Source organism: Lactuca saligna, chromosome 6 (assembly GCF_052625555.1).
Source record: "Lactuca saligna cultivar CGN05327 chromosome 6, ASM5262555v1, whole genome shotgun sequence".
Taxonomy (NCBI): domain Eukaryota; kingdom Viridiplantae; phylum Streptophyta; class Magnoliopsida; order Asterales; family Asteraceae; genus Lactuca; species Lactuca saligna.
The window spans coordinates 37,119,396-37,144,560 of record NC_136422.1 but is presented as its reverse complement, the minus strand read 5'-3'; the positions used below and the strand labels follow the sequence as shown (position 1 = coordinate 37,144,560).

Genomic DNA, 25,165 nt, shown 5'->3' with positions numbered 1-25,165 from the left:
TATGCATTTTCCAAAAAGACTTTAAACTTTCATGAAACTTGTGCATAGAGAGGAACATATGGCAATCAGTATGCGCATAGAAGACCAAGTCAGTTGGGCTCCATACAAATTATTTGCTTATTATTTCCCACAAGTAGTTTTAAAGTATCGCTTTAAAAAGTTGTGTAAAAGTAAAAATAAAAAATAAAAATAAAATACACAATATTTAGGGGACATGCATAATGAGGCCTTTAATTTAATAATAATATTGTGGACGATTATAAAAGAATTTGGCTAGTGAATAGCTTTTCCCCAGTTAAATTTTTGTATGTTTTTATTTTTGACATCAAAAGGAAAGTAAATATAAAAGACGTTAGGGAGTTAAAATCGAGGAGCGAGAGCCTCAACATGTTTAACACATGTACACCAATTAGAACAATACAGAGACGCCACCATGCATGCCAATAGCTCTATTTCGAATCCATTTAAAAGCTAATGATTTCGCTCGCAACTTTTATAATAAAATCCTCTTGCTGATCAAAAACAAAAGGAAATACTAATGACTAACCTTCACATGCATGTAATAAATGAGCTGCAATGAACCTTGAACTGATGATCTTTCTTGTTAAATTATGATTTTTCAAACAACCCAAACAAAAGCTAGAGCAACAGTACCTAAACACCGTTTATCCCATGCAGTTCCGAGGGTGCGGCTCCCTATGTCACTTAGCGGTTCTTAAAAAAACCCTAAATATTATATAAAGTTTGAATATATGTTTATATTACAAATACATTAAAAAAAAAATTAGAAAATTGTCATTTAAAGTGACAGTAAATAATGCTTTATTTTTTTTAAATAACTAAATTTCAAATTATATCAAGTTGATCCACAAACTTTTTTTTTTTTTTTTTTTTTAATACCATTGCCCTTTTTTTTCGGAGATAAGTTGTTCCCAAGTTGATGAATTATGTAGACTCGTGACTTTTTGTAGACTCGACATCCACAACAAGAAATTATCCCTAGCGACAAGCTCAATAGCGACGACCCCAGCCTTTAGTGACGACATTAATTAATGTCGCCACTAAAGGGTGTGTGGTCGCTAAAAGCCAACCACCGGCGATCCTCTTGTGCCACACGCCATTTGATCATGACCATACACTGCTATATTGATCCATCGGCTAAGGTTTCATCTCGTGGGAAATAATAGCGGCGACACCAATTGCGACGATATGTCGCCGTTATTGATGGCGATCCGCGTCAATGTCATCTTGACCGTTCGATTGTTTCTGAATCGGGCGGTTAATAGTCACCACAGAATGATGCATGTTTTTCCCTCCAACTTTTCATTGTTATTATCTCGGTGTCACCGCTAAAGGTGGTGCCCTTTTGACTCCACCTTCATCCCAAACGACCCACTTTGTGCATCTATCCTCCTTGCATAACTCCGGCGACCAACGTTTTCATGTGCATTTTTTCAATGTAATACGCCAACACATACCACCACTAATCGTAGATTGCTTCTAGGGCTTCATTTTCAATTTATTTCTACCGATTTTCGGCGATTACCAGTGATTTCCAGTATTTTCCGACGAATTTAAAGTTTTTCCGGCGACAATAAACCTCCGACAACGTACGTTTTCTTTTCCCTTTTCTCTTTCTCTTGTTTTCTTACCATATTTAGCTCTAAATTCATTTTTTGGTGCTTTTAAGTACTCTCATGTGGTGATCCCCACCCCAACACCACCGTTGTTACCATTTTCCGGTGACTGGTTGATATTTTCGGCGACAACAGTAGGTTCGTTTTTCTTTTTTCTATTATTTCTCTTTTCTTAATGTATATGAAGTATATGTGAAATGTATATATTTTGGTATGTGAAATGTGTGTATTTTGGTATAAGAAATCTATATGAACATGTATGTAAAAATGTTTATGCAAATGTGTATATGTGAATTTGTATGATAAACCAAAAATGTATATGCAAATGTGTATATGTGAATTTGTATGATAAACCAAAAATGTATATGCAAATGTGTATATGTGAATTTGTATGATAAACCAAAAACACGTCTTTATGTATGTTAGAGAATGGAGTGACATTATGTACATTAGTACAAAAATAGGAATTAGCCACACAAAAAAATTATCATTATAGACATTTTATGACATTTTTTGTCATTCAATGAGTAAAGAAATGCCGTGTCATTAATAATAAGTTATGATGATTTTTAATGTTGACGAATATAATCTATAAAAACCGTTGTTATATGTCAAAACAATCACTATAGGGTAAAAAAGTTTTGTAGGGTTTTAAATGATTTTTTATAAACGTCATTATAACCAACTTTTCGTTATAAGGTTTTTGTTTTCATGACTATTGATGACTTTTATCGACATATAATGAGTTCAAGCGTGGCCATAAACTACTTTCGGTAAAGCATTTTTTTGGTTTGTTATGACTATTGTTGACTTTTAATAATACGGAATATATTAAACCGTGACTATAAACTACTATCAGCCACACACTTTTCGTTTGTCATGACTATTTTTAACTTTTAGTAACGTGCATCATATTAAATTGTGACCAAAAACTACTATTAATGACATATATATATATATATATATATATATATATATATATATATATATATATATACACATATACATATTCGGTTGTCTTTACTATTGTTGAATTTGAGAGGCATGTAATATAATAAACCGTGACCATAACCCACTTTTAGTTACATGTTTTTTCGTTTGTCATGGCTATTATTGACTTTTAATATTAAATTGTGACTATGGTTGACATTTAATCACATTTTTTTTTTCCTTTTTCATGACTATTGTAGAATAACTAGGATCATTTATACATCAAGTATTGACCAATTAGCATCATGTACGTTTATTTGGATAAACAACTGAAATTAATAAATAAAATAAAATTCACATATACATTCACATTCACATATAGAAAGCATGTTGACAACAACAATTTGACAAATCATTACAAGAAGTCGTTATCTCTAACTGTTAATCCATAACATGTATAAATGAAAATTTACTAGTACACTCACATTCATATATACTATCCCCAATAGTCCCGTTAATAAACGCATTTGCATGAACATAAAAAATATCATCATTTCATATAGGCAAAATACTCCAGGTTTTGCACATTATCACTGCGTATGTGAAATACATCATCACTTTTAACGAGTATAGGCAACATACTTTATCTTTCACACATAATATCAATGCACTTACATTTTTTATACATAACAACATTCTTACTAACACTTTTCCCGAAGTAGCATGATGGATAAGTGGAAGTCAATGTTGAAGAGCAACAATAAGTCAAGAAGCTCACAATGATGAGAATATTAGATGATTTGAACACATCGAGAATTTTGTACACAAAAGCAAATCAACGAAGGAACTTGATGTTTTTAATCACATTCATACATATAAAAATTAAAAGCTAAATTCCATCATCTTGCAAATCCATTTATCTCACAAGTTTGTTATTGTGTAGATGACATTGGTTTAAACTTTGGGTCCAATTATATTCAACAATTAACTTTCAAAACCTTAAGAAGAAAGCATACTTTTCGTTTATTGATGGACATCATGTAAATACACAAAAAGAAAAGACTTTATGATTGCCATATTATGTACAAGTAAATCATGGAACATAAGTAATAGTATTCCTCATGTCCACAGTAAGAGGAAACATCACTCACCTTCATTATCTTGGACCTCAAACTTCTTTCTCAGCCCTACCAAACCACCACTAACCTTCATCCACACTTTTCCTTGTTGCGGCTTCTTATTGTGCCGCTACTTTTCATCTACCATGTGACATCCTATTTTCGTAACAAAGTTTTATGTTTTTAATTAAGGAAAAACGTCACATTTATAGAATCCAAGTTAAGAATACCATTTGTTCCTGAGTACATTTGTTTAAAGATTAGAGTAATAACAAACGATGAATCTCCATTGTTGTTGATGAATGTGTAAAGTTACGTCTTCGCCCTCCCACGATAATCACTGGCACATAAAAAACATTAAATGTACAATTGTAAGCCAAAGCTTAGTGAGTTCCCCTAAAATATTACACACCTCACTACAAATACAATGTATGTATACTAGGCCCACAGTTATAGAACCAAGCTCATAAGCCAATCTGAGCATATACCCCAAGGTCTGAATCACATCTTCTGCAACAACTCTTAAATAGTGAACCATATCCTGATATTTTTGCCAACACTAATTTAGCGAGACTAGGTGACATAACGAAAACGTCTTCACGCGATATCCTTAAACCACAAAGATAAGAACACATTCCTTTGTCTATAACCAGTAGATCCCGATGTTATACACACTTGTAGGTAGATAGATTCGTTCCAATTGTCACCCATGTTGACCAAAAACTCACAGACCTAATCCAACTAAGACTTCTTGACCTTACGCCGCCCATCGAATAACCAAATAAAAAATCTAGAACCTACACCATAGCCGCAAGCTTGCACACCAGTGCACCAGCAAAAATTCTATCAAAAGCCTAACAAATGAGGCTAGACTCGCCTTCACATCAACTATGCTGACCAAAAATTCATAGATTGATTGTTCTGGGATCATTTAGGACCTACGCCACTTATAGGAAGAAAAAATAGATTATGGAACCCATGGCTGACCGCCGTCACTGCTAACCATACATATAAATTCACTAATGAAACTTGAGAGAAAAGGAGTAGATCACATACTAAACTAGACCATGAAATCTCTCGTCTCAAATAACTCTATTATCCATTGACAACACTTGGGCATACCCTTAATATACCAGCCACTAACAACGCTCAGGCTCACCCCCAATCCGTTAACCATTAACAGTAGTCAGCCTTAACCCCAATCCGCTAAGCACTAACAGCACTCGGGCTTACCCCTGATTCACTAACCACTATCAACACTTGCATCCTAGCATAAGCGCACATCTAACCTGCAAGACTTAACTACCTCGGTCAGGTTTTTGGGCTGTGATTCGGACTTCTAGGTCCCAATCAAACAAGAACATACAAGGAAGTCCTCCCTACAACCCTCAACCTGGGTTCCTAACACCCTAAAACACTACAACACAAAGACACCCTACAGATTACTAACACAACCACAACTCAGACAATTCGAAAGTAAATTCAATAACTTGAGTAATAAGTCTGAGAACTACACCCTGGCATAAATTCTTTCTGCTACAAAATCGCAACTCTCCCTTACTTGGAATATACAAATCATTGAAATGCAATCCAAATGGACTAAAGCTCCCTCTCGAACCAACTGAAGCACTACTTATTCATTCCTTAATAAAAATAGCTGAAATGGAAAAGATATCCCTGAGTCTAAGACACCCAGACCATGCAATCCACCGAGTACCTCGAAATACTTCAAACGCATAGAGTGGAAAACTTCCACCCGTGAGGAAACTTCTAAAAGAAAAAGTTAATTCATAAATGCAAGACATGAATAAAATAAATGGAAAACATACCAGCAGCCGACATGGTCGCTACACCTAGATTCCTTGCAATAAACTTGTAGGATCGTTCTTCCTCTCTAGCCACCTCAACCCTCCCTTGGTATCCATATGGCATTTGCCAAGCTACACGTGTAGGATTCTACACTTCACCACATTCGAGAATGAGCAAGGAGATTTGATGTTGTTGTTGGGTTATGAGCATTCTAACACTCCTAAGTGTACATGCAACCCTAAATACCTTGGATCTATGTTTTCTCTATTATACATGCAAATATGAACATCCAAGGTATTATCCTAATCTAGCATACAAAACTATCAATATAACAAGATAGAATACATACCTCTTTGATGGTGCTTGTCTTCATGAAGCTTGAGTGCCTAGTGCCCCAAGTGTGACACCTCAAATGGTTCACAATCATCAAAACACTTAGAATAACTTAGATAGAATTCTACACTTCATGAAATCGGCTAGCCCTCTTCAAGAATAATACTAGTCTCTCTAGTGGCCGATTTTCCTCAAGAATAAGATGCTTATATAGTTATACAATTAGGGTAAACCCTAATTGTCATGACTTTCCATTTCCTTGGATCCATGGGTTCAAATACACCATGGAGCATCATATGGGTTTTGGCCCAACTAGATAATCCATGGAGCATTAGCCCACTATACAAGTATGGATGATTTACACAATCAACCCACATATTTAATTAGTCTTCTTTTGATCACTCAATTAATGCTAGATTAATTCTTGATCAATACTAATTAAATAATCTCATTATTCTTATTATTAATATACTAGAACTTATAATATATTAATAACCATAAGTGTCTTATTTCTCTCATTTAGTCTATCCAAGTGCATGATGGTATGCAACCCAAATGGACCATGCCGGGTCGGGTCAAGTCTTACCAATTATAGTTATGGACTTAGACATTAATCCAACAGTCTCCCACTTGGATAAGTCTAAAACTATTATTGCGTATGACTTCAGGAACCAACTGGCAATCGTAGCTCTCAAAAGCTTCTGTCGAACTCTGACCTTGAAGATGAACTCTGAACTTTGTCAATGACTTGTCCATTAGATAAGGGATCATATATTCCTCCATTCTAGATATCATATGGACTGAGACATGGATTATAATCATTCTCTCTGTCCATTTGTTGTTTCCCGATTTCCGATTTATGACGACTGACTAATTGAACAAATCAAATCAGTCCTGGCCCGGCCGAGCACTTCCATTTGTCATCATCAAATCATCGAGGGGCCCACAGATATCGCTTTTATCCCGAAGGCAAAAGGAATGGATAAACTTCGACTCATATGGCTTGTTCTACTACTTGTTGAATCATACACAAAGGCACGTTTTATAGCACCGAGTTACCAAATGCAGTTTCGTGCAATCAATGTACAACCAACTCATAGTAACAACTCATATCTCTAGGTTTGAAGAATATAAGATATTATCGTCTCATGATCACTCGTGATAAAATCCATGAAGTGATTCCAATGAGCGCGGGTTGAATCCAATACTCAGATCTTATGAGCACTCATGAGTATTGTAGCCATTTGTCCAATACCTTAGACCTCTACAAGCCAACCCATGACAGTCTTAACTCATATATACTTCCAACATATGACCGGCTGTGGATGGTTTGAATAACTTAGTCATTCTGGAAGAATAACCTAGTTTATTTGGGAAGTCAAAACATGCAAAGTGCAACACAATAATAATTGAATCCAATATGGTCTCAGTACTTATGAATATAAATAAAACACCTTTTATTTATCACCATATGATTACACATTATTCATTGTATACTGTTTCAGCTATCAACATTATTCTTGAATTTAAAACAATAGTTGTCCCATGCTCCAAGCATGTACACTATGTTTTTCTAAACACTAGTCATGCCATACACCAAGTATGCATACTATGTTTGTCTATGATCTTTACTTTGTGAACTAGATCAATTGAACATAACTTCAATGATTCTCTTTTCACACTCCCAAATCCTTACTGCAAATGCAAGAATTCCAAATTCATGTCATTTACTGAAATCTGTTAGATTCTAAACTTATATGCATTGATCCTCTTGTAATGATTATGCACAAAGTCAGAAAGACTTGGCAACAATCATTACAGAGTATTCAAAAGGAGATCAGCTTCTTAGAAACATCCTTCTTGCATTAAGTTTCCTAATCTTAAACAGATTGGAAAAATTCTAACTTTGAAACATTTCCAGATTCCATTTTGACTATCACTTCTGAACAAGAGTTGCCTCCTTACAGATTATGTCAATATGGTCCTTCTAGAATTATCACTACACTTTCAACTATCCTTGAGCAACTAATCTTTGGTAAACCTTAGATTGTCCTCGACAATTGTTTAATCCTTTTAGTCATATCCAGTTCTAAACCTTTTCCCTTCTTAATGCCCCAGGCATTTGGAAACTTTTAGAAAGGATGAATATAGCACATGTAATCGATCCTATATCCGAAGCATATGGGATACAATTCATGATGTCTTACATAAAGACTAAACCAGTCTTTTGTTATAACGTTTCCATTTCTATTTTCCAAGTTCTCATAATTCAGATTATGAAAAGGGATGCCGTAATCATAATCGAATTTAAGAACGCAAATAATGGACCCATATATAGAATTTCCTTATGTTGAGCCATTCCAACATGAAATTCATATATATCCTTGACTAAATGATTAAAACCTCACGATCTAAGCTTATAAATTTGAGATGAAGTATAATTTCCTCTCCCTTAATTATAGCAAAACAACTTTTTCCCAATTGAAACCTTTTGTTTTCTATAATTAACATTGCTAACTTGCAATATTTATCATAATTATCATGCTCCCACTAACATGATGATTATTAGCATAACACTTATGCTCCCAATAGCTTTGACATGTCCTCAGAAATCAGCTGGACTTCTAGAAATCAATACTTTATTGACTTTCTTACCAAAGTTCAGATTTCTGATACTGGATTGTTTTGATAGAACTTTATCAAAATCATACACCTTCCCTTATATAGCACACTTGTGTGTCTAAACAATTATGAAGAGGGATGCCGTAATCATAATGGTTAGACCTTTTTGCCACTTCTCACAAGTCCAGGTTAGTGTGCCGGTAAACCACACACGCTCCACTAACGACTTTGAGAATACAAATATCACAATTGCTATCTAGCTAAAATCTACTTAGTGAAAGTGTTTCCTCACCATCATTTTCATGAATCGGAGAGAAACCTTATGAAACTTAGATTTAATGGTGTGTGTGTGTGTTCTTATCCACGTGAATTGTCAAAACCATAGTCACAAGACAAGGATAATGACAAATCCGAACTCATATGGACTGAACTCAATCTTAACTTCTTGCCACCTGGCAGCTCAAGGGCCTGCCATTGCTTCCAAGTTGTTGTGCAACACATTGAGAACTCTAAGAACTCATATGCAAAGCTAACTTTAACTGGAATGGGCACAGAATATGTCAACACGATAGGTCATAAACCTCAAGTTGTGTGCTAGTGAGGAACTTCAGGTTTCATTCTTGATTAGTTCTTGAGACTTTCAAGACCTTTAAGACTCCCACTGTCCTCTTGACCTATAAGACTCCCTTGTCAAACATCCAATAGATCGTGCGGATTCTAATCAAGACAAACACTTCACACAATTAGCCTTAGTTGGTCTTTGTTTTATCCAAAACATCACAACTTACCAATTTCAAATGTACAAGAGTAGAAAACTTTTACTCTTACATTTGATAAGTGTTTTTAAACCTTCTTAAAGACGTGTCACTCAAATTATAATCTTGGAGTATGACTCTAAGACTTGTATTGGAACGAAGTATGACTCATCTTCTTGATTTAACCATTTCAACAATTCAAGATCCCTTCTTCTTAGTCATAAGAATGCACTAAGACTTCCTTAGAGAACTAATTTTGATATGGTTTGTTAATCATTAAGATGATCACAAAACTGATACTAAAGTACTCTCCCATCTTTTCAGATTTGAGAAACTTTTATCCTTCTGCCTAATTTGATTCTTCTTATTCGCTCTGCTATGCATTGAAACCTTTTCCAATGTCTCAGAGTTACACTTAAGCTTGTAAGTATAATCATATTTACTGAGCTTTAGTAAACTATGACGAATAGCCTTACATCTTTTGTGGTGGACTTAATCAGTGCACATGACTATGTACTCGATCCCTTAGTCCATTACTTGACTCAGACATCCATGTGAATAAGTAATTAGTCTTAATTTTCCAATACTTGAAAGTTCTCATTCATCATGCTATAGAACTTGCATGATTCCAAGTCCCGGTCCACTTGAGACTTGGGTGACAAGAATCTTTCCTTATTTGGTAAATTTAGACAATACCACAAATGAAAGAATCAATTTCATATTTCCACTCTTGTTATTAATGGAATTATATAAGCAACAATTTTTCCTCAAATGCCATTGTAAGGATATTTTAAAATAACTAAAATCAAAAATTTTCTTTTATTTTAAAACTATGCAGAAAAACTTATCCTTACAATCCACATGAAAACCTTGTTGTTATCTATTCCTAAGCAACATCTCATAACTCCTAAGAATTAGCTCAAGAATCCGATTTTCAAACTGCGCAATAGAAATCCATCTATGCGATCAGATTCAGCATATTCTTTCTTTAAGTTCCTTCACTTTTCATTGATTCTTAAAACATTAACATGTGACCTAGTCACATCATGTAATAAGAATTTCAGAATAGAAACTTAGCAGAGTTAGATAGTGGACTTTACCTGAAGTAGAGTCAAACTTATTGACTTTAACATCCTTAGGTAAACTTGGCAGCTTCGCAACTAATGACCCTTACTTTGACAATATAAACATATGGACCCTTTGATAATGGTACACAGGACTATTACAGATTTAGCCTTTTTTCTCTTTACCATTTGGTCAACCTAGTTGACTATGGTCAATCCCTTTCCTTGGGAAGAGAATGTTTTTTCTGTATTTCCAGTGTCACCATTGTCAATGTCCATAAAGTTTCAGGAAGTTGATCTTAGCAAATAGATAAGATCATTAAGGGTCTTGTCATAGTCTGTTTCATAGGTGTTCCAAAAGAACTCACTATGTGACTTAGAAAGTGATTGAACCACCAACTTTCTCAAGACTTTGACACCCAACTCTCCCGGCTTGTCAATATGTGACTACATCTCCAAGATGTGATCACACCAAGACCTTTACTTGCCAATAGGGCTCGAGTGACTTTAAACTTTTAAAGAACTTGTGGGGTAGGGAGAATAATTGGAGGAGGTGATAGAAGTATGATTTCCATTGGAACATCATCTTCATTTAGGAAAGCTTGTTTCAAGAGATTTGGGAAGATCATAAATGTCTAAACCAGACATCTTTTGGGAGATATTCAAGATAGTTGATTTTAAAGTCCTTAATATGACACCCAATATGAAATATTAAGGCTAGGACCCAACAAACTATTTTTATAACTTAGAAGAGGTATGCCGTAGTCCAAGCTATAAAATATTTGAAGGTAGGTGAATGACGATTCACCAATTTCCACCAAGATAAACGAAATGTATTATTAGGTTTTAATTGGTTTTGAAACTCCTAGATCTTTTGAGATTCATTCAACTGTTCAATGGCATGTTTCAATCTCGAGTGTGCCCTTCAGGTTTTGTGACTGGGATGCCGAGGATCACAAAACAAGGTGTGAAGTAACCATGCAAATTACTTGGTACCCTTAAGTGTTTATCCCTCAATCGATGTGCCGGTTAACCACACACGCTCCATCGATACTATGATAAACATTAAGTTACCCTTTGCCTACCTTGTTAAATACGAGTTAGTGTGCCGGTTAACCACACACGCTCCACTAACCGACTTAAACAAAGTGCAAAGTGTAATTTCATGGATTAGCACCTTCTTCACATTTTCCTAAGTAACTAAGATTGGGTATTTATAAGAGTTTAGTTATTTAGTATTTATCATTAATACTTTTAATGAAGGGAGAATTATAGTCCTGTCAAACCCGTTCGGCTAACGACCCTCCACCAGTCAAGCAAGCGGTGGGTGAGAGTGGACACCCATTAAGTTGCCATTTTATAGGCAACAACCTTATACCCACCTTATAGACCGGCTTCGTGAATGAGGCGTACTAGCGGTAAGACTGACTTTACTCTTATACATATATATATTATTAACTTATAATATTATAAAGTATAAGGGTTGAATTTTAACTTTTAAAATTCTAAGGGCTAACTTGGAATTAAAGTATTCATAAGAGAAAACTTTACAAATTCCAAAACTTGAGGGCAAGTTTTGAAACTATTCAAAACTAATTAATTCCATAACTTATGTATTTAAAGTAGTTTTAATCCAAAAACTCTTCAAGTTCCATAACTTGAGGACAAATTATGGAAGACTTTAAACTAATAAAGAATTAACTTTTTCTTTATTTTATAACTTATGGAATAATTAAGGTTACATAATTTTTTTTTTTATTTATTTAATGAAGAGACTCTTGGTCCTCCATAACTTGAGGATAAATTATGGAGTCATAACTCCAATTAATTAGAACTAGACTCTTCATTTTTTGTAACCTTTGCTAAATTTATGAGTTTTATGAGACTTAAATGTGACTTTTCATATAACTTGAGGACAAGTTACAAAAACACATTCTAGAATCAACTCTTAGATTAAAATGGATTGAAAACAACTATTTCAATTAACTTTTCTATTAATCTAAGCAACTCATAAGAACAAGATAATTCAAATCAAACTTTTTCATGTAATTAGTCTAACCTTTAAACTAATACAAAACATGAATCTATTGACAACTATCTTTGAAAATGGATTAGCATGAACATTACCACATCAAAAAACAAGTTTACAAGTTCAAAAACATCTTAGGGTAATGTTCCTAGTCCAATTCCAGCCAAAAACCTCGAAGATATGTTGTCTGGGGTCCAACTCGTCGAGTGCATGAACACAACTCGGCGAGTTGGATGCATTTTGCCTTAGACTCGTCGAGTCCCTTCATGGACTCGGCGAGTCTGCTGGGTAGACAGCAACAAAACTCGATTTTTCAGCTTCTATTGCAAGTATAACAAGAAAACAAGCCTAGGCTCTGATACCACTGTTGGGTTATGAGCATTCTAACACTCCTAAGTGTACATGCAACCCTAAATACCTTGGATCTATGTTTTCTCTATTATACATGCAAATATGAACATCCAAGGTATTATCCTAATCTAGCATACAAAACTATCAATATAACAAGATAGAATATATACCTCTTTGATGGTGCTTGTCTTCATGAAGCTTGAGTGCCTAGTGCCCCAAGTGTGACACCTCAAATGGTTCACAATCATCAAAACACTTAGAATAACTTAGAGAGAATTCTACACTTCATGAAATCGGCTAGCCCTCTTCAAGAATAATACTAGTCTCTCTAGTGGCCGATTTTCCTCAAGAATAAGATGCTTATATAGTTATACAATTAGGGTAAACCCTAATTGTCATGACTTTCTATTTCCTTGGATCCATGGGTTCAAATACACCATGGAGCATCATATGTGTTTTAGCCCAACTAGATAATCCATGGAGCATTAGCCCACTATACAAGTATGGATGATTTACACAATCAACCCACATATTTAATTAGTCTTCTTTTGATCACTCAATTAATGCTAGATTAATTCTTGATCAATACTAATTAAATAATCTCATTATTATTATTATTAATATACTAGAACTTATAATATATTAATAACCATAAGTGTCTTATTTCTCTCATTTAGTCTATCTAAGTGCATGATGGTATGCAACCCAAATGGACCATGCCGGGTCGGGTCAAGTCTTACCAATTATAGTTATGGACTTAGACATTAATCCAACAGTTGCCCCCTAGTTGCAATGGAAACAAACTCGCCTTCTCTTCCAGCAATCCATGTCTAAATATCCCTCCTTACCACACCTGTGGCATACAAAAGATTGACAGTTTCCATCATGAAATATCCCGCACTTGCTACACCCAAAACTCATCCTCTCCACTGGTCTTGAAGTCGAGTCGACGAACTTGAACTGCTTAGTCTCCGAATGAAAATGCATTGAAGTTGTCCTCCCTTCCTTCCTATGGATCTGGTACTCAATCTCCCCTATCTTGGTGCTTGACTTCAATTTAGTTAAAGTCTGATACAATTGAGTTGATATAAACTCTCTAATATCCATCTTGAGCATACTCAAGTATCGCGACATCTGCACCTTCTCTAAAGTGGAGTACTATGGGAAAAAGAGGTCACTCTCTGTAAACATATTAGTGATCTGCGTCACCGACTTAGTCGTTTCTTGAGCGACATGTACTCATGTACTAGTTGCTCTATCTCTCTCTCTCTCTCTCTCTCTTTGTATCTCTCTCTGTATATATATATATATATATATATATATATATATATATATATATATATATATATATGGGAAAATGACGTATAGGCCCTATAATGTTTCTAGGGTTGACCCATTTAGCCACTTAACTTATTTTGTGGCTTAATAAGGGAACGAATTACTCTTTGTTGGGTCGATTAAGTCCTTATTTCAATTTTGAAGGGGTTAGTCGGTCATTTTAAGTCCACATCTTTTTACTAACACCACATCGGATGTTGACTGTGACTTTCGTCTAATGCCATGTCATTAATTAGTCACCTCCTTCGTAATGTCGGTATATGCTTTATAAAAGATCCCTTTTACATCCACTGTTCAACACTTCATCGGTAAACCCTTTTTTGTGAGCTGCTTCTGAATCCTCAAGCATGAAAACCGTATTCTTACAAGTAGATGTCCACTTCCAAGGAATGTTTTCCAGAAACCCCATATGCTACACCGGTGGAATTACTCAGAGGTTTTCGGCCATCGATTTCGCACGAATGGACAAGGATGGGTGTTTTGCGTTCATCGGAAGGTTCACTAAGGAAAAGTGTGAGAAGCTCTATTACTGCCAATCTGATATTGATTTTCCAAAAGGTTTGACTCTAATTTGCAATGACCCCGATTATTACGACTTCATTGAAATTGCATATGAATGTGCTGTTATACTCCCTATGTATGTAGACCATTTTGGGGATAGTAACATACAGGAATGGTTGAATGAACACAAAGACGATTTTGTTGGTAACGTTGAGGAAGAAGTACTTGATGGTGCAGGACTGGTTAAGGAAGTTTCACCATGGTATCAGGATGTAGGTGACACAAACGATGAGGTAGAGAATGGCGACGATGATGACGATGAGGATGAGGATGTCGATGGCGATGTGGATGAACATCAGAAGCCTCATTTTTTTATAAAATATAATGAGACTCAGGTAGATATGGGTGAGAAAGCAGGTGCAGGTGAGTTTTTCGAAGAATACATGGGTGACAATGAAGATATTTTTCCCGAATTGCAAAACATTTTGAATGATAAGCTCAATTGGAAGGAGCAGGAACCTGTTTTAGGTATGAGGTTTGAGAGTCCTAAGTAATTGAAACACATGCTTTGTAACTATGTTGTCGCGAATGGTTATCAATTATGTTTTGTTAAGAATGATACTAGACGATTACTTGTCAAATGTTGTGATGGCAAATGTACTTTTAGGCCGTGGGGTTCTTGGATGAGTGAAGATAAGTCTTTCCAGATAAAATCTCTTATCGGTGAGCATCATTGTGCAAAGAATTTCAAATTCGGATCAATTGTGACTTACAAATGGATAGGGACCCACTTTAAGCACCAATTTTATAACAATCAAAAGATGAGCGTCTGAATGCTTAGAGAGGAGGTAAAAACAAATTTTGGGATTAACGTAAGCATAAGTCAGTGTAGGAGAGCTAAGAAGTATGCATTGAGTCTAAGTTGAAGAGACAATAGCTGAAAATTATGCAAAATTATGGTCATATGTGTTGGGTTTTGAGCAATCTAACACTTCCTAAGTGTGCATGCAACCCTAATAAACCTTGGATCTATGTTTGTCTAAATACATGCAAAATAATAATTTTCCAAGGTCTATAACCTATCTAACATGGCATAGGGAACATTTCAACATAAAAGAGTTAGAAGAGATTACATAACTTTTGGTGAGTTTGGTTCTAATGAGTTTGAGGGCAAAGCACCAATAGTGTGAATGCCTCAAATGGAATCACAAACACCACAAACTCTTGGAAAACTTTGAGAGAGTATACACCTTGTATAAAATCGGCCACACACATGCACACACACACTAGTTCACTAGTTTTCTCTTTTAGGCTCCATTTCATGCTCCATAAGCAGGCTTATATAGTGTGCATGGTTAGGGTGAAACCCTAATAACCCATGTCTTTTCCTTTCCAAGGATCCATGGGTTAAAATCTCCATGGATCATCCATGGACTTCGACATAAGCCTAGCCCATTAACAAATGAGTATTATCCCACACTATATAAAACAAATAGCCCATAATCTAATTAGTCTTCCTTTTAATCTCTAAATTAATTCATAATTAATTTAAGACTAAAACTAATTAAATAACGTAACTTCATATTAATATATTATAACTCATAATATATTAATAAACATATGTGTATAACTCTCATAAAATTATCCATAATAGTTTGGATGAGATGCAACCCAAATGGACCATACCGGTCGGGTCAAGTATATACCAAATAAGTTATGGACTTAGACACCTTATCCAACAGACTCCCACTTGGATAAGTCTAATAACTGTATTTGCCTATAACTTCAGGAACCAACCAGCAATCGTAGCTCTCGAAAACTCCCTCGAACTATGAAGACTTTGTTGAACTATGAAGCGCCATTTTAGATAAGTGATCACACAATCTTCTGTTCTCATGATATCAGCCGGACAAACACATGGAACTATGTCTTGCTTATTGTCTAGCAGTTGTTTCTCGATTTTCCGATTTGTTTGACGAAGAACTTCACTGAACACATCGGTTTAGTTCTGACCAGGCCTGGTACATGGGTCAACACAAAATCATCGAGGGGCCCAGATATCGCTTCTATTTCTAGAAGGAACAGATAAACTTCGACTGATATGCTTGTTCTACTACTTATTGAATTGTACACAAAGGCACGTTTTATAACATCAAGTTACTGATGCGTTTACGTGCAATCAATGCACAACCAACTCATAGGTAACAACTCATATCTCTAGGTTTAAAGATTTATATGATGTTATCGTCTCACGATCACTCGAGATAAATTCCATGAAGTGATACAAGTGAGCGTGGGTTTATACCAATACTCATAACTTATGAGTACTCATGAATGTTGCAGCAACCATTGCCATGTCTAAACACCTTTAAGGCATCTACAAACCCAATTCATGACAATCTTGATTCATACCCACTTCCGACGTATGATCGATTGTGGAGGTTTGAATAAATTAATTATTCTGGAAGTCAAAACATGCAAAACTGAAACAATAGTAAATAATTGACAATGATAGTAACACTTTACTCATAAATAAATCACAAATTTTATTCATCATCAAACGTCGATTACATTTTACAAGTTTCAGGAAAACTATCTAATCTGTAAAACTAATATCGTCCCTCAGCCCGATGCGTCTCGCGTGCTGAAAATGCTTAACCCTCGTCAGTCCCTTCGTAAGAGGATCTGCAGGATTCTCATCCGACGATATCCTCCTTGTCACAAGGAGTCCTTCTTCAATCTTGTGTCTTATGAAGTGATATTTTATGTCAATGTGTCGGGATCTGCCATGATCTCTTGGTTCCTTGGCTAAGATAACCGCACCATTGTTGTCACAGAAAATCTCTATAGCTTCCTTAATAGCTGGTACAACTCCAAGGTCTCCGATGAAGTTCTTTAGCCATATCGCCTCCTTCGCTGCTTCACTCGCTGCTATATACTCTGATTCACAAGTCGAATCAGCCACCGTCTCCTGCTTGGAACTTTTCCAAGAAATTGCCCCTCCATTTAAGGTAAAGATCCAGCCCGACTGAGAGCGGAAATTATCCCTATCAGTCTGAAAAGCAGCATCACTGTACCCTAATACTTTCAACTCATCACTGCCACCAAGGGTAAGTAGCCAATCCTTAGTCCTCCGCAGGTACTTGAGAATGTTCTTTACCGCGGTCCAATGAGCCTTGCCAGGGTTCCCCTGATACCCGCTGACCATGCTCAAAGCAAATGCCACATCAGGACGGGTACAAGTCATAGCATACATGATCGAGCCAACTGTGGAAGCATATGGTAATTGGCTCATCTCAGCTATCTCTGCCTCTGTACTCGGACTCTGAGTCTTACTTAGTTTGGTATTTCTTTGGATCGGTAAATCTCCTTTCTTGGAATTCTCCATGTTGAACCTTTTCAACACCTTATCCAAGTAGATACTCTAACTAAGTCCAATTAGTCTTCTACTCCTTTCTCTTAATATCCTTATCCCTAGGATATAGGTAGCCTCCCCTAGGTCCTTCATAGCAAAGCACTTCCCAAGCCAGGACTTAACCTCCTGCAAGGTTGGGATGTCATTTCCTATAAGTAGTATGCCATCCACATACAGTACCAAGAAGCTAACTATACTCCCACTAGCTCTGACATAAACGCAAGACTCATCTTCGCTTTTCGAGAAGCCAAACTCTTTTACCTTCTCATCAAAACAAAGATTCCATCTACGAGATGCTTGTTTTAATCCATAAATGGATTTCTCAAGCTTGCATACTCTATTAGGGTACTCTGCACTGACAAAACCCTCTGGCTGATTCATGTACACATCCTCAGCCAACTTTCCATTAAGGAAAGCGGTTTTGACATCCATTTGCCATATTTCATAATCATGAAATGCTGCAATGGCTAACATAACCCTAATAGACTTAATCTTTGCTACCGGCAAGAAGGTTTCATCATAATCAATACCTTGAGTTTGAGTAAAACCCTTCGCAACCAGTTGAGCATTATAAGTATGCACTTTTCCTTCCATGTCTGTATTCTTCTTGAAGATCCATTTGCACCCGACTGTTTTACGGCCTGGTACATTGTCAACCAAGTTCCAAACTTGATTGTCATACATGGACTGTATCTCGCTATCCATAGCCTCCTTCCATTTAGCAGACTCCGGGCCTGCCATGGCTTCCTTAACACTGCTGGGTTCATCCAAATTTACCAGTGTACTATCACTAATAAACGTATCACCTTCCGTAGTAATATGAAAGCCATAATAAAACGAAGGTGTGTTCCTAACCCGCGTGGAACACCTCGGAGGTACAGACTCGTCAGCTGGATCAACAGGAGTTTCCTCCTCAGGTTGATTGCTAGTGTCTGAGGTTTCTTCACCAATTGATTCTTGAATTTCTTCAAGATCAATCTGCCTCCCACTGTCTCCTTGGCTTATAAATTCTTTCTCGCGAAAGATCCCTCTTCGTGATACAAAGACCACATTCTCACTAGGTCTGTAGAAGAGGTAACCGAAGGATTTCTGTGGGTAGCCGATGAAAATACACCTTTCACTTCGGGGTTCAAGCTTATCATGAGTTTCACGCCTCACGAAAGCTTCACAACCCCAAAATTTGATGTGGTCCAAATTGGGAACCTTCCCCGTCCACATCTCATGAGGTATTTTGGTAACCTTCTTTATAGGGACTAGATTAAGGATATGGGCGGCAGTCTCTAAGGCATACCCCCAAAAGGAGATTGGTAACGAAACTCGACTCATCATAGAGCGAACCATGTCCAACAAGGTTCGATTACGCCTATCAGCTACACCATTCAGTTGTGGTGTCCTGGGAGGAGTCAATTGTGAGACAATCCCATACTCCTTAAGATAGTCAAGGAACTCGGTGCTAAGATACTCACCACCTCGATCGGATCGAAGCATCTTAATGTTCCTGCCCAATTGATTTTCTACTTCCTGTTTTAATTCCTTAAACCTTTCAAAGGTTTCTGACTTATGTTTGATTAAGTAGACATACCCATATCTACTAAAATCATCAATAAAAGTCACATAATACCGATTAGCATCCCTTGTGGCGGTTTTGAATGGCCCACATACATCAGTATGTATTAGGTCCAATAAACCCTCACCCCTCTCACAGGTTCCAGTGAAGGGTGATTTTGTCATCTTTCCAAGTAGACCAGATTCACAATTATCATCCGATTTAAGTTCAAATGATTCTAAGACTCCACTCTTTTGGAGTTGGCCTATGCGTTTCTAGTTTACATGTCCAAGACGACAATGCCACAATGATGCTTTATCTAGGATAGTAGAAGAATCAATATACAACACATTATTTCCTAAGTTGTCTACAATCGACACAGTTTCATACACACCATCACAAGGTAATGCTTTAAAATAAAACACATTATTAAAGAAAGCATTAATACCACCACATTCATTATCAAACGAAAAGGTAAAACCTTGTTTGTACAAAGCATGAAAAGAAATAGTATTCTCGCCATTTTAGACGAGTACACACATTTATTCAAATCTAATTTCAACCCATTATTAAGCAACAAAGTATAAACTCCAATCTTGGAAACAGGTGAAGCGTTCCTATTCCCCATGATTAAGTTTATCTTTCCATGCTCCACATTCTTACTTCTTCTTAGGCCCTGCAAATCAGAACATATGTGAATACCACATCCTGTATCAAGCACCCAAGAGTTAGAATATGTTGAGTAATTAGACAATATAGTGTAAATACCTGCATGGGTGGGTTTCACTTTCCCATCCTTTAGATCCTGCAAGTACTTAGGACAGTTTCGCTTCCAGTGTGCCTTTTCATGGCAATAAAAGCATTCAGCATCCTTGGGAATGGCAGAAGGAGTGGCAGAACCGCACTTGATCTTTGATGAGGAGCCTTCAAGATACTTTCCCTTGGTACCCTTCGAAGGGTGCTTCCTCTTCTTCCCTTTGCCTTGCCCAATAGCTAAAACAGGGGTAGATGTTGGAGTAGGAGTAGTAGAGGTAACAACCGCTTTACCCTTAAGACCGGTTTCAGCGGTCTTCAAGAGTCCTTGAAGCTTGCTGAGGGTAACTTCCTGCTTGTTCATATGATATGTCATTCGAAAATGATCATAACATGAAGGAAAGGAGTGCAAAATGATGTCAATTGCCAACTCCTCAGGGATGTTAACATTCAGCGTCAGCAAACGGTCCACATACCTTTGCATCGTTTGCATGTGGCCCGTGACGGATTCACCTTCCTTCATGCGGGTAGTTATTATGGAGGAGATTATTTCATACCGCTCCTGACGAGCACTCTGATGGTACCTTTCCATCAGGTCTTGGTGCATCTCAAAAGGGTAGAAATCTTCATATGACTTTTGGAGCTCGGCTGTCATCGTGGCCATCATGATACATGCCACCTTAGTAGCATCTCTTTCATGAGTCCTGAATTCAGCGATCTCCTCAGGAGTAGCAGTAGACTCATCAAGTTCTTTTAACTCCTTATCGAGGACATATTCCTTGTCCTCGTAACGAGTAACCATCCTGATGTTCCTGATCCAATCCATGAAGTTGGAACCATCAAAGATGACCCTCCCACAAAGATTCATGAGAGAGAAAGAACCAGTTGGGTTAGAGCCTGAAGCATTAGTGTTGGAAGACATCTGAAAAGAGAGTAAGTTTAGATTAGATATTTAGGATCCTTAATAAGACACCCAAATGTAATATTAAGGCTAGGATCCAATCACAATATATTACACTTAGAAGAGGGATGCCGTAATCTAAGTAATAATATATTTGAAAGGTAGGTGAATGACGATTCACCAATTTCCACCATGAAAACGAAATGATTTATTAGGTTTAATTGGATTTGAAATTCCTAGATTCTTTTGAGATTCATTGAACTTTTCAATGGCATGTTTCAATCTCGATTGTACCCTTCAAGTTTTGTGACTGGGATGCCGAGGATCACAAAACAAGGTGTGAATAGCCATGCTAATTCACTTGGTACTCTTAATATTATCACCTAATCAATGTGCCGGTTAACCACACACGCTCCATTGATCTATGACAAACATTAAGTCACCCTTCGTGATCCTTACTAGTCCTAGTTAGTGTGCCGGTTAACCACACACGCTCCACCAACGACTTGGTAAGGTACAAAGTGTGAATTCCATGGACTAGCACCATGTTCACATTTTTCCTAAAATAACTAAGATTGGGAATTAAAAGAGTTTAGTTATTTTATAATATTCATTATACTTTTAATGAGGATTTAAAGTCATTCTTCTACCCATTCGGCTAACGACCCTCCACCGATCAAGCAAGCGGTGGGTGAGAGTATACACCCATTAAGTCGCCATTTTATCGGCAACAACCTTATACCCACCTTATAGACCGGCTTCGTGAATGAGGCCTACTAACGGTAAAACGACTTATTCTTATACATATATATATATATATAATAATTAACCATTAATGTTATAAATAGTATACGGGTTGAATTTTAACTATTAAAACTCTAAGGGTTGAAATTAAAGTTTATTAAAGTGTGTGAAACTTTACAAATTCCAAAACTTGAGGGCAAGTTTTGTAACTTTGCAAAACTCTTCATTTCATAACTTATGAATTAAAGGTTCATAAAAATGAAGACTCTTCATTTTCATGTAACTTATGTGTTTTAAGTGTGTGTTAAATAAGAGTGACCTTTGGAAATCCATAACTTGAGGACAAATTATGAACTCCATTAAAACACATAAATGATAAAGAATTAATCCTAAACAATTCAACAAATAATTCCTATCATTTTCTAAATTCATAAGAACATGAACATGATCATCAAAAATTCAAGAATTATATGAACACATAAAATCATGGAATTTTGATATATGCTATTGTAAATGGATTAGAACAACCATTACACCAACTAAAATAAGTTTTATAACACCAAAACAGTTTAGGGTAATGTTTCTAGTCCATTTCCAGCAGCAAAAGTCGAAAATCTGCACTCTTTCGATCCTACTCGTCGAGTGCATGAACTGACTCGCCGAGTAGGTTGAAGTTTGCCTTGGACTCGTCGAGTCCCCCCAATGGACTCGGCGAGTCCACCATGCAGACAACAACGATTTCGACTTTTTTCACTATTTTGCATCAAGTATCAAACAAGCAAGCCTAGGCTTTGATACCACTGTTGGGTTTTGAGCAATCTAACACTTCCTAAGTGTGCATGCAACCCTAATAAACCTTGGATCTATGTTTGTCTAAATACATGCAAAATAATAATTTTCCAAGGTTTATAACCTATCTAACATGGCATGAGGAACATTTTAACATAAAAGAGTTAGAAAAGATTACATACCTTTTGGTGAGTTTGGTTCTAAGGAGTTTGAGGGCCAAGCACCAATAGTGTGAATGCCTCAAATGGAATCACAAACACCACAAACTCTTGGAAAACTTTGAGAGAGTATACACCTTGTATAAAATCGGCCACACACATGCACACACACACTAGTTCACTAGTTTTCTCTTTTAGGCTCCATTTCATGCTCCATAAGCATGCTTATATAGTGTGCATGGTTAGGGTGAAACCCTAATAACCCATGTCTTTTCCTTTCCAGGGATCCATGGGTTAAAAGCTCCATGGATCATCCATGGACTTCAACATAAGCCTAGCCCATTAACAAATGAGTATTAGCCCACACTATATAAAACAAATAGCCCATAATCTAATTAGTCTTCCTTTTAATCTCTAAATTAATTCATAATTAATTTAAGACTAAAAATAATTAAATAACGTAACTTCATATTAATATATTATAACTCATAATATATTAATAAACATATGTGTATAACTCTCATAAAATTATCCATAATAGTTTGGATGAGATGCAACCCAAATGGACCATGCCGGTCGGGTCAAGTATATACCAAATAAGTTATGGACTTAGACACCTTATCCATCAATATGGTGAGGAGATTAGAAGATCAAATCCTAGATCCACGGTTCAAATTTGCGTTGATTCAATGCCTGATGGTAAGAATTATTTCAGCAAAATATACATATGTTTTGCTTCAGTAAAAGAGGGATGGAGGGGAGGATGTAGGAGGATCATTAACCTGGATGGTTGTTTTCTGAAAACCTTTTGTAAAGGGGAGTTGCTTTGTACTGTGGGTAGAGATGCTAAAAATGCAATATTCTCAATTACTTGGGCAGTTGTTTCTGTGGAAAACAAAGATAATTGGAAATGCTTCTTAGAAACTCTTTCAGAAGATTTCCAATGTTGGAATAATGGTAACGATTTGGTTTTAATTTCGGATCAACACAAGGTATGGTTCAAAACTATTGCATGTTCTAAATTTAGTTATTATTATTCGAATTTCAAACATTAATGTGACTTATGTAGGGTTTGATTAAGGCAGTAAAGGAAGTATTTCCAGCAGCTGAACATAGGCAGTGTGCTAGACATATCTATGCGAATTTTAGAAAGACATTAAGTGGATCCAAGTTTGAAAATCTGTTTTGGAAAGCGAGCAAGGCAACAACTGAAGCACAATTTAATGTAGTTATGAAAGAGATTGGAAAATTAAATTCGGAAGCAGTTGTGCATCTTATGGCTAGAGATCCAAAGATTTGGTCTTTGGCTTTTTTCAGAGTTCATAATTCTTGTGAGTCAGTAGAGAATGGTTTTTCAGAGAGTTTTAATAGTGTGATTTTGGATGCCCGGAAGAAACCAATAATAAGCGTGTTAGAGGATATTCATATATATGTGACGCAAAGGATGGTGACTATGAAACTAACCAAACAAGGATGGAATGCTTATTCTGTTTGTCCAAATATCAGAATACGGTTGAATATGCTCCAAATTAAGCAAAGGTTTGTACATTTATCCAATAATATTAGTACTTTACTCTTCACATCTCCTGATATTTGCGGTTTTCATCTATATATGTAGGCATTGGCATGTCATTTCTTGTGGGGGGATGAAGTTTAAGGCAAGGAAAATGGACGAGGTGTTTACTGTGGATGTTGAAAAAAAGGAATGCAGTTGCAGGCTATGGAAACTTAATGGATATGGCTGCGTACACTCAGTTGTCACCTTATCCTACTTAAATTTGACACCTGACGGTCCATATGTAGATCCAATGTACTTGGATGCATTATACCATAATACTTACAAACAGCCAATCCATGGGATGAATGGATAAAATATGTGGCCTTCTACTGACTTGATACCCCCTTTGCCTCCATTGAAAAGACGTATGCCAGGAAGGACAACCATAAAGAGAAGAAGAGATGCTTCTGAACGGATGGGAAAACATATCGTCTGCAAGGCAGGGAAGAAAGTTTCTTGCAGCATATGCAAGGAGAAAGGACACAACAAGGCTACTTGTAGTAAAGGTGTAGGAACATCCAAACAAAATGGAACAAAGAAACAAAAAACTATACCTACGCAGGAGTCTACGTAGGAGTCTGTAAACGTTGCCACAGGAGTAGGGGATGATGAGGTAATCGTAGATGCTACTGATGCTTTGGATAGGCCTAGAGATGAAGAGCGAATGGTGGGAGTCAATGGACAGGAAGAAGGGGTGAATGACAATGCTCAAGTTAAGCATGTTAAACCACCTATAATGAGAAAGAAGTTAGAACAAATCATTAAACTGAAGCTTGCAAAAAATGTGGGAGGTGAAGGTAGCAGTGTTGCAACG

The 25,165-nt window shown here is 36.5% G+C and overlaps 1 protein-coding gene across 1 annotated transcript; it reads left to right on the top strand.

Moving 5' to 3' along the window:
* The first annotated feature begins 23,482 nt into the window (after window positions 1-23,482).
* On the top strand, window positions 23,483-24,664 carry LOC145002454 (uncharacterized). Its single transcript, XM_078961726.1, has 4 exons — window positions 23,483-23,492; window positions 23,610-23,785; window positions 23,863-24,332; window positions 24,412-24,664. Exons 1-4 carry the CDS (start codon window positions 23,483-23,485, stop codon window positions 24,662-24,664), a joined length of 909 nt encoding a protein of 302 aa, XP_078817852.1.
* The last annotated feature ends 501 nt before the right edge of the window (window positions 24,665-25,165 follow it).

Bases quoted from the DNA above. Each gene is read 5' to 3' on its own strand.
- LOC145002454 (XM_078961726.1), top strand. The intron at 23,786-23,862 runs GTATGGTTCAAA...TGACTTATGTAG, and splicing joins TAATTTCGGATCAACACAAG to GGTTTGATTAAGGCAGTAAA. The intron at 24,333-24,411 runs GTTTGTACATTT...CTATATATGTAG, and splicing joins ATGCTCCAAATTAAGCAAAG to GCATTGGCATGTCATTTCTT.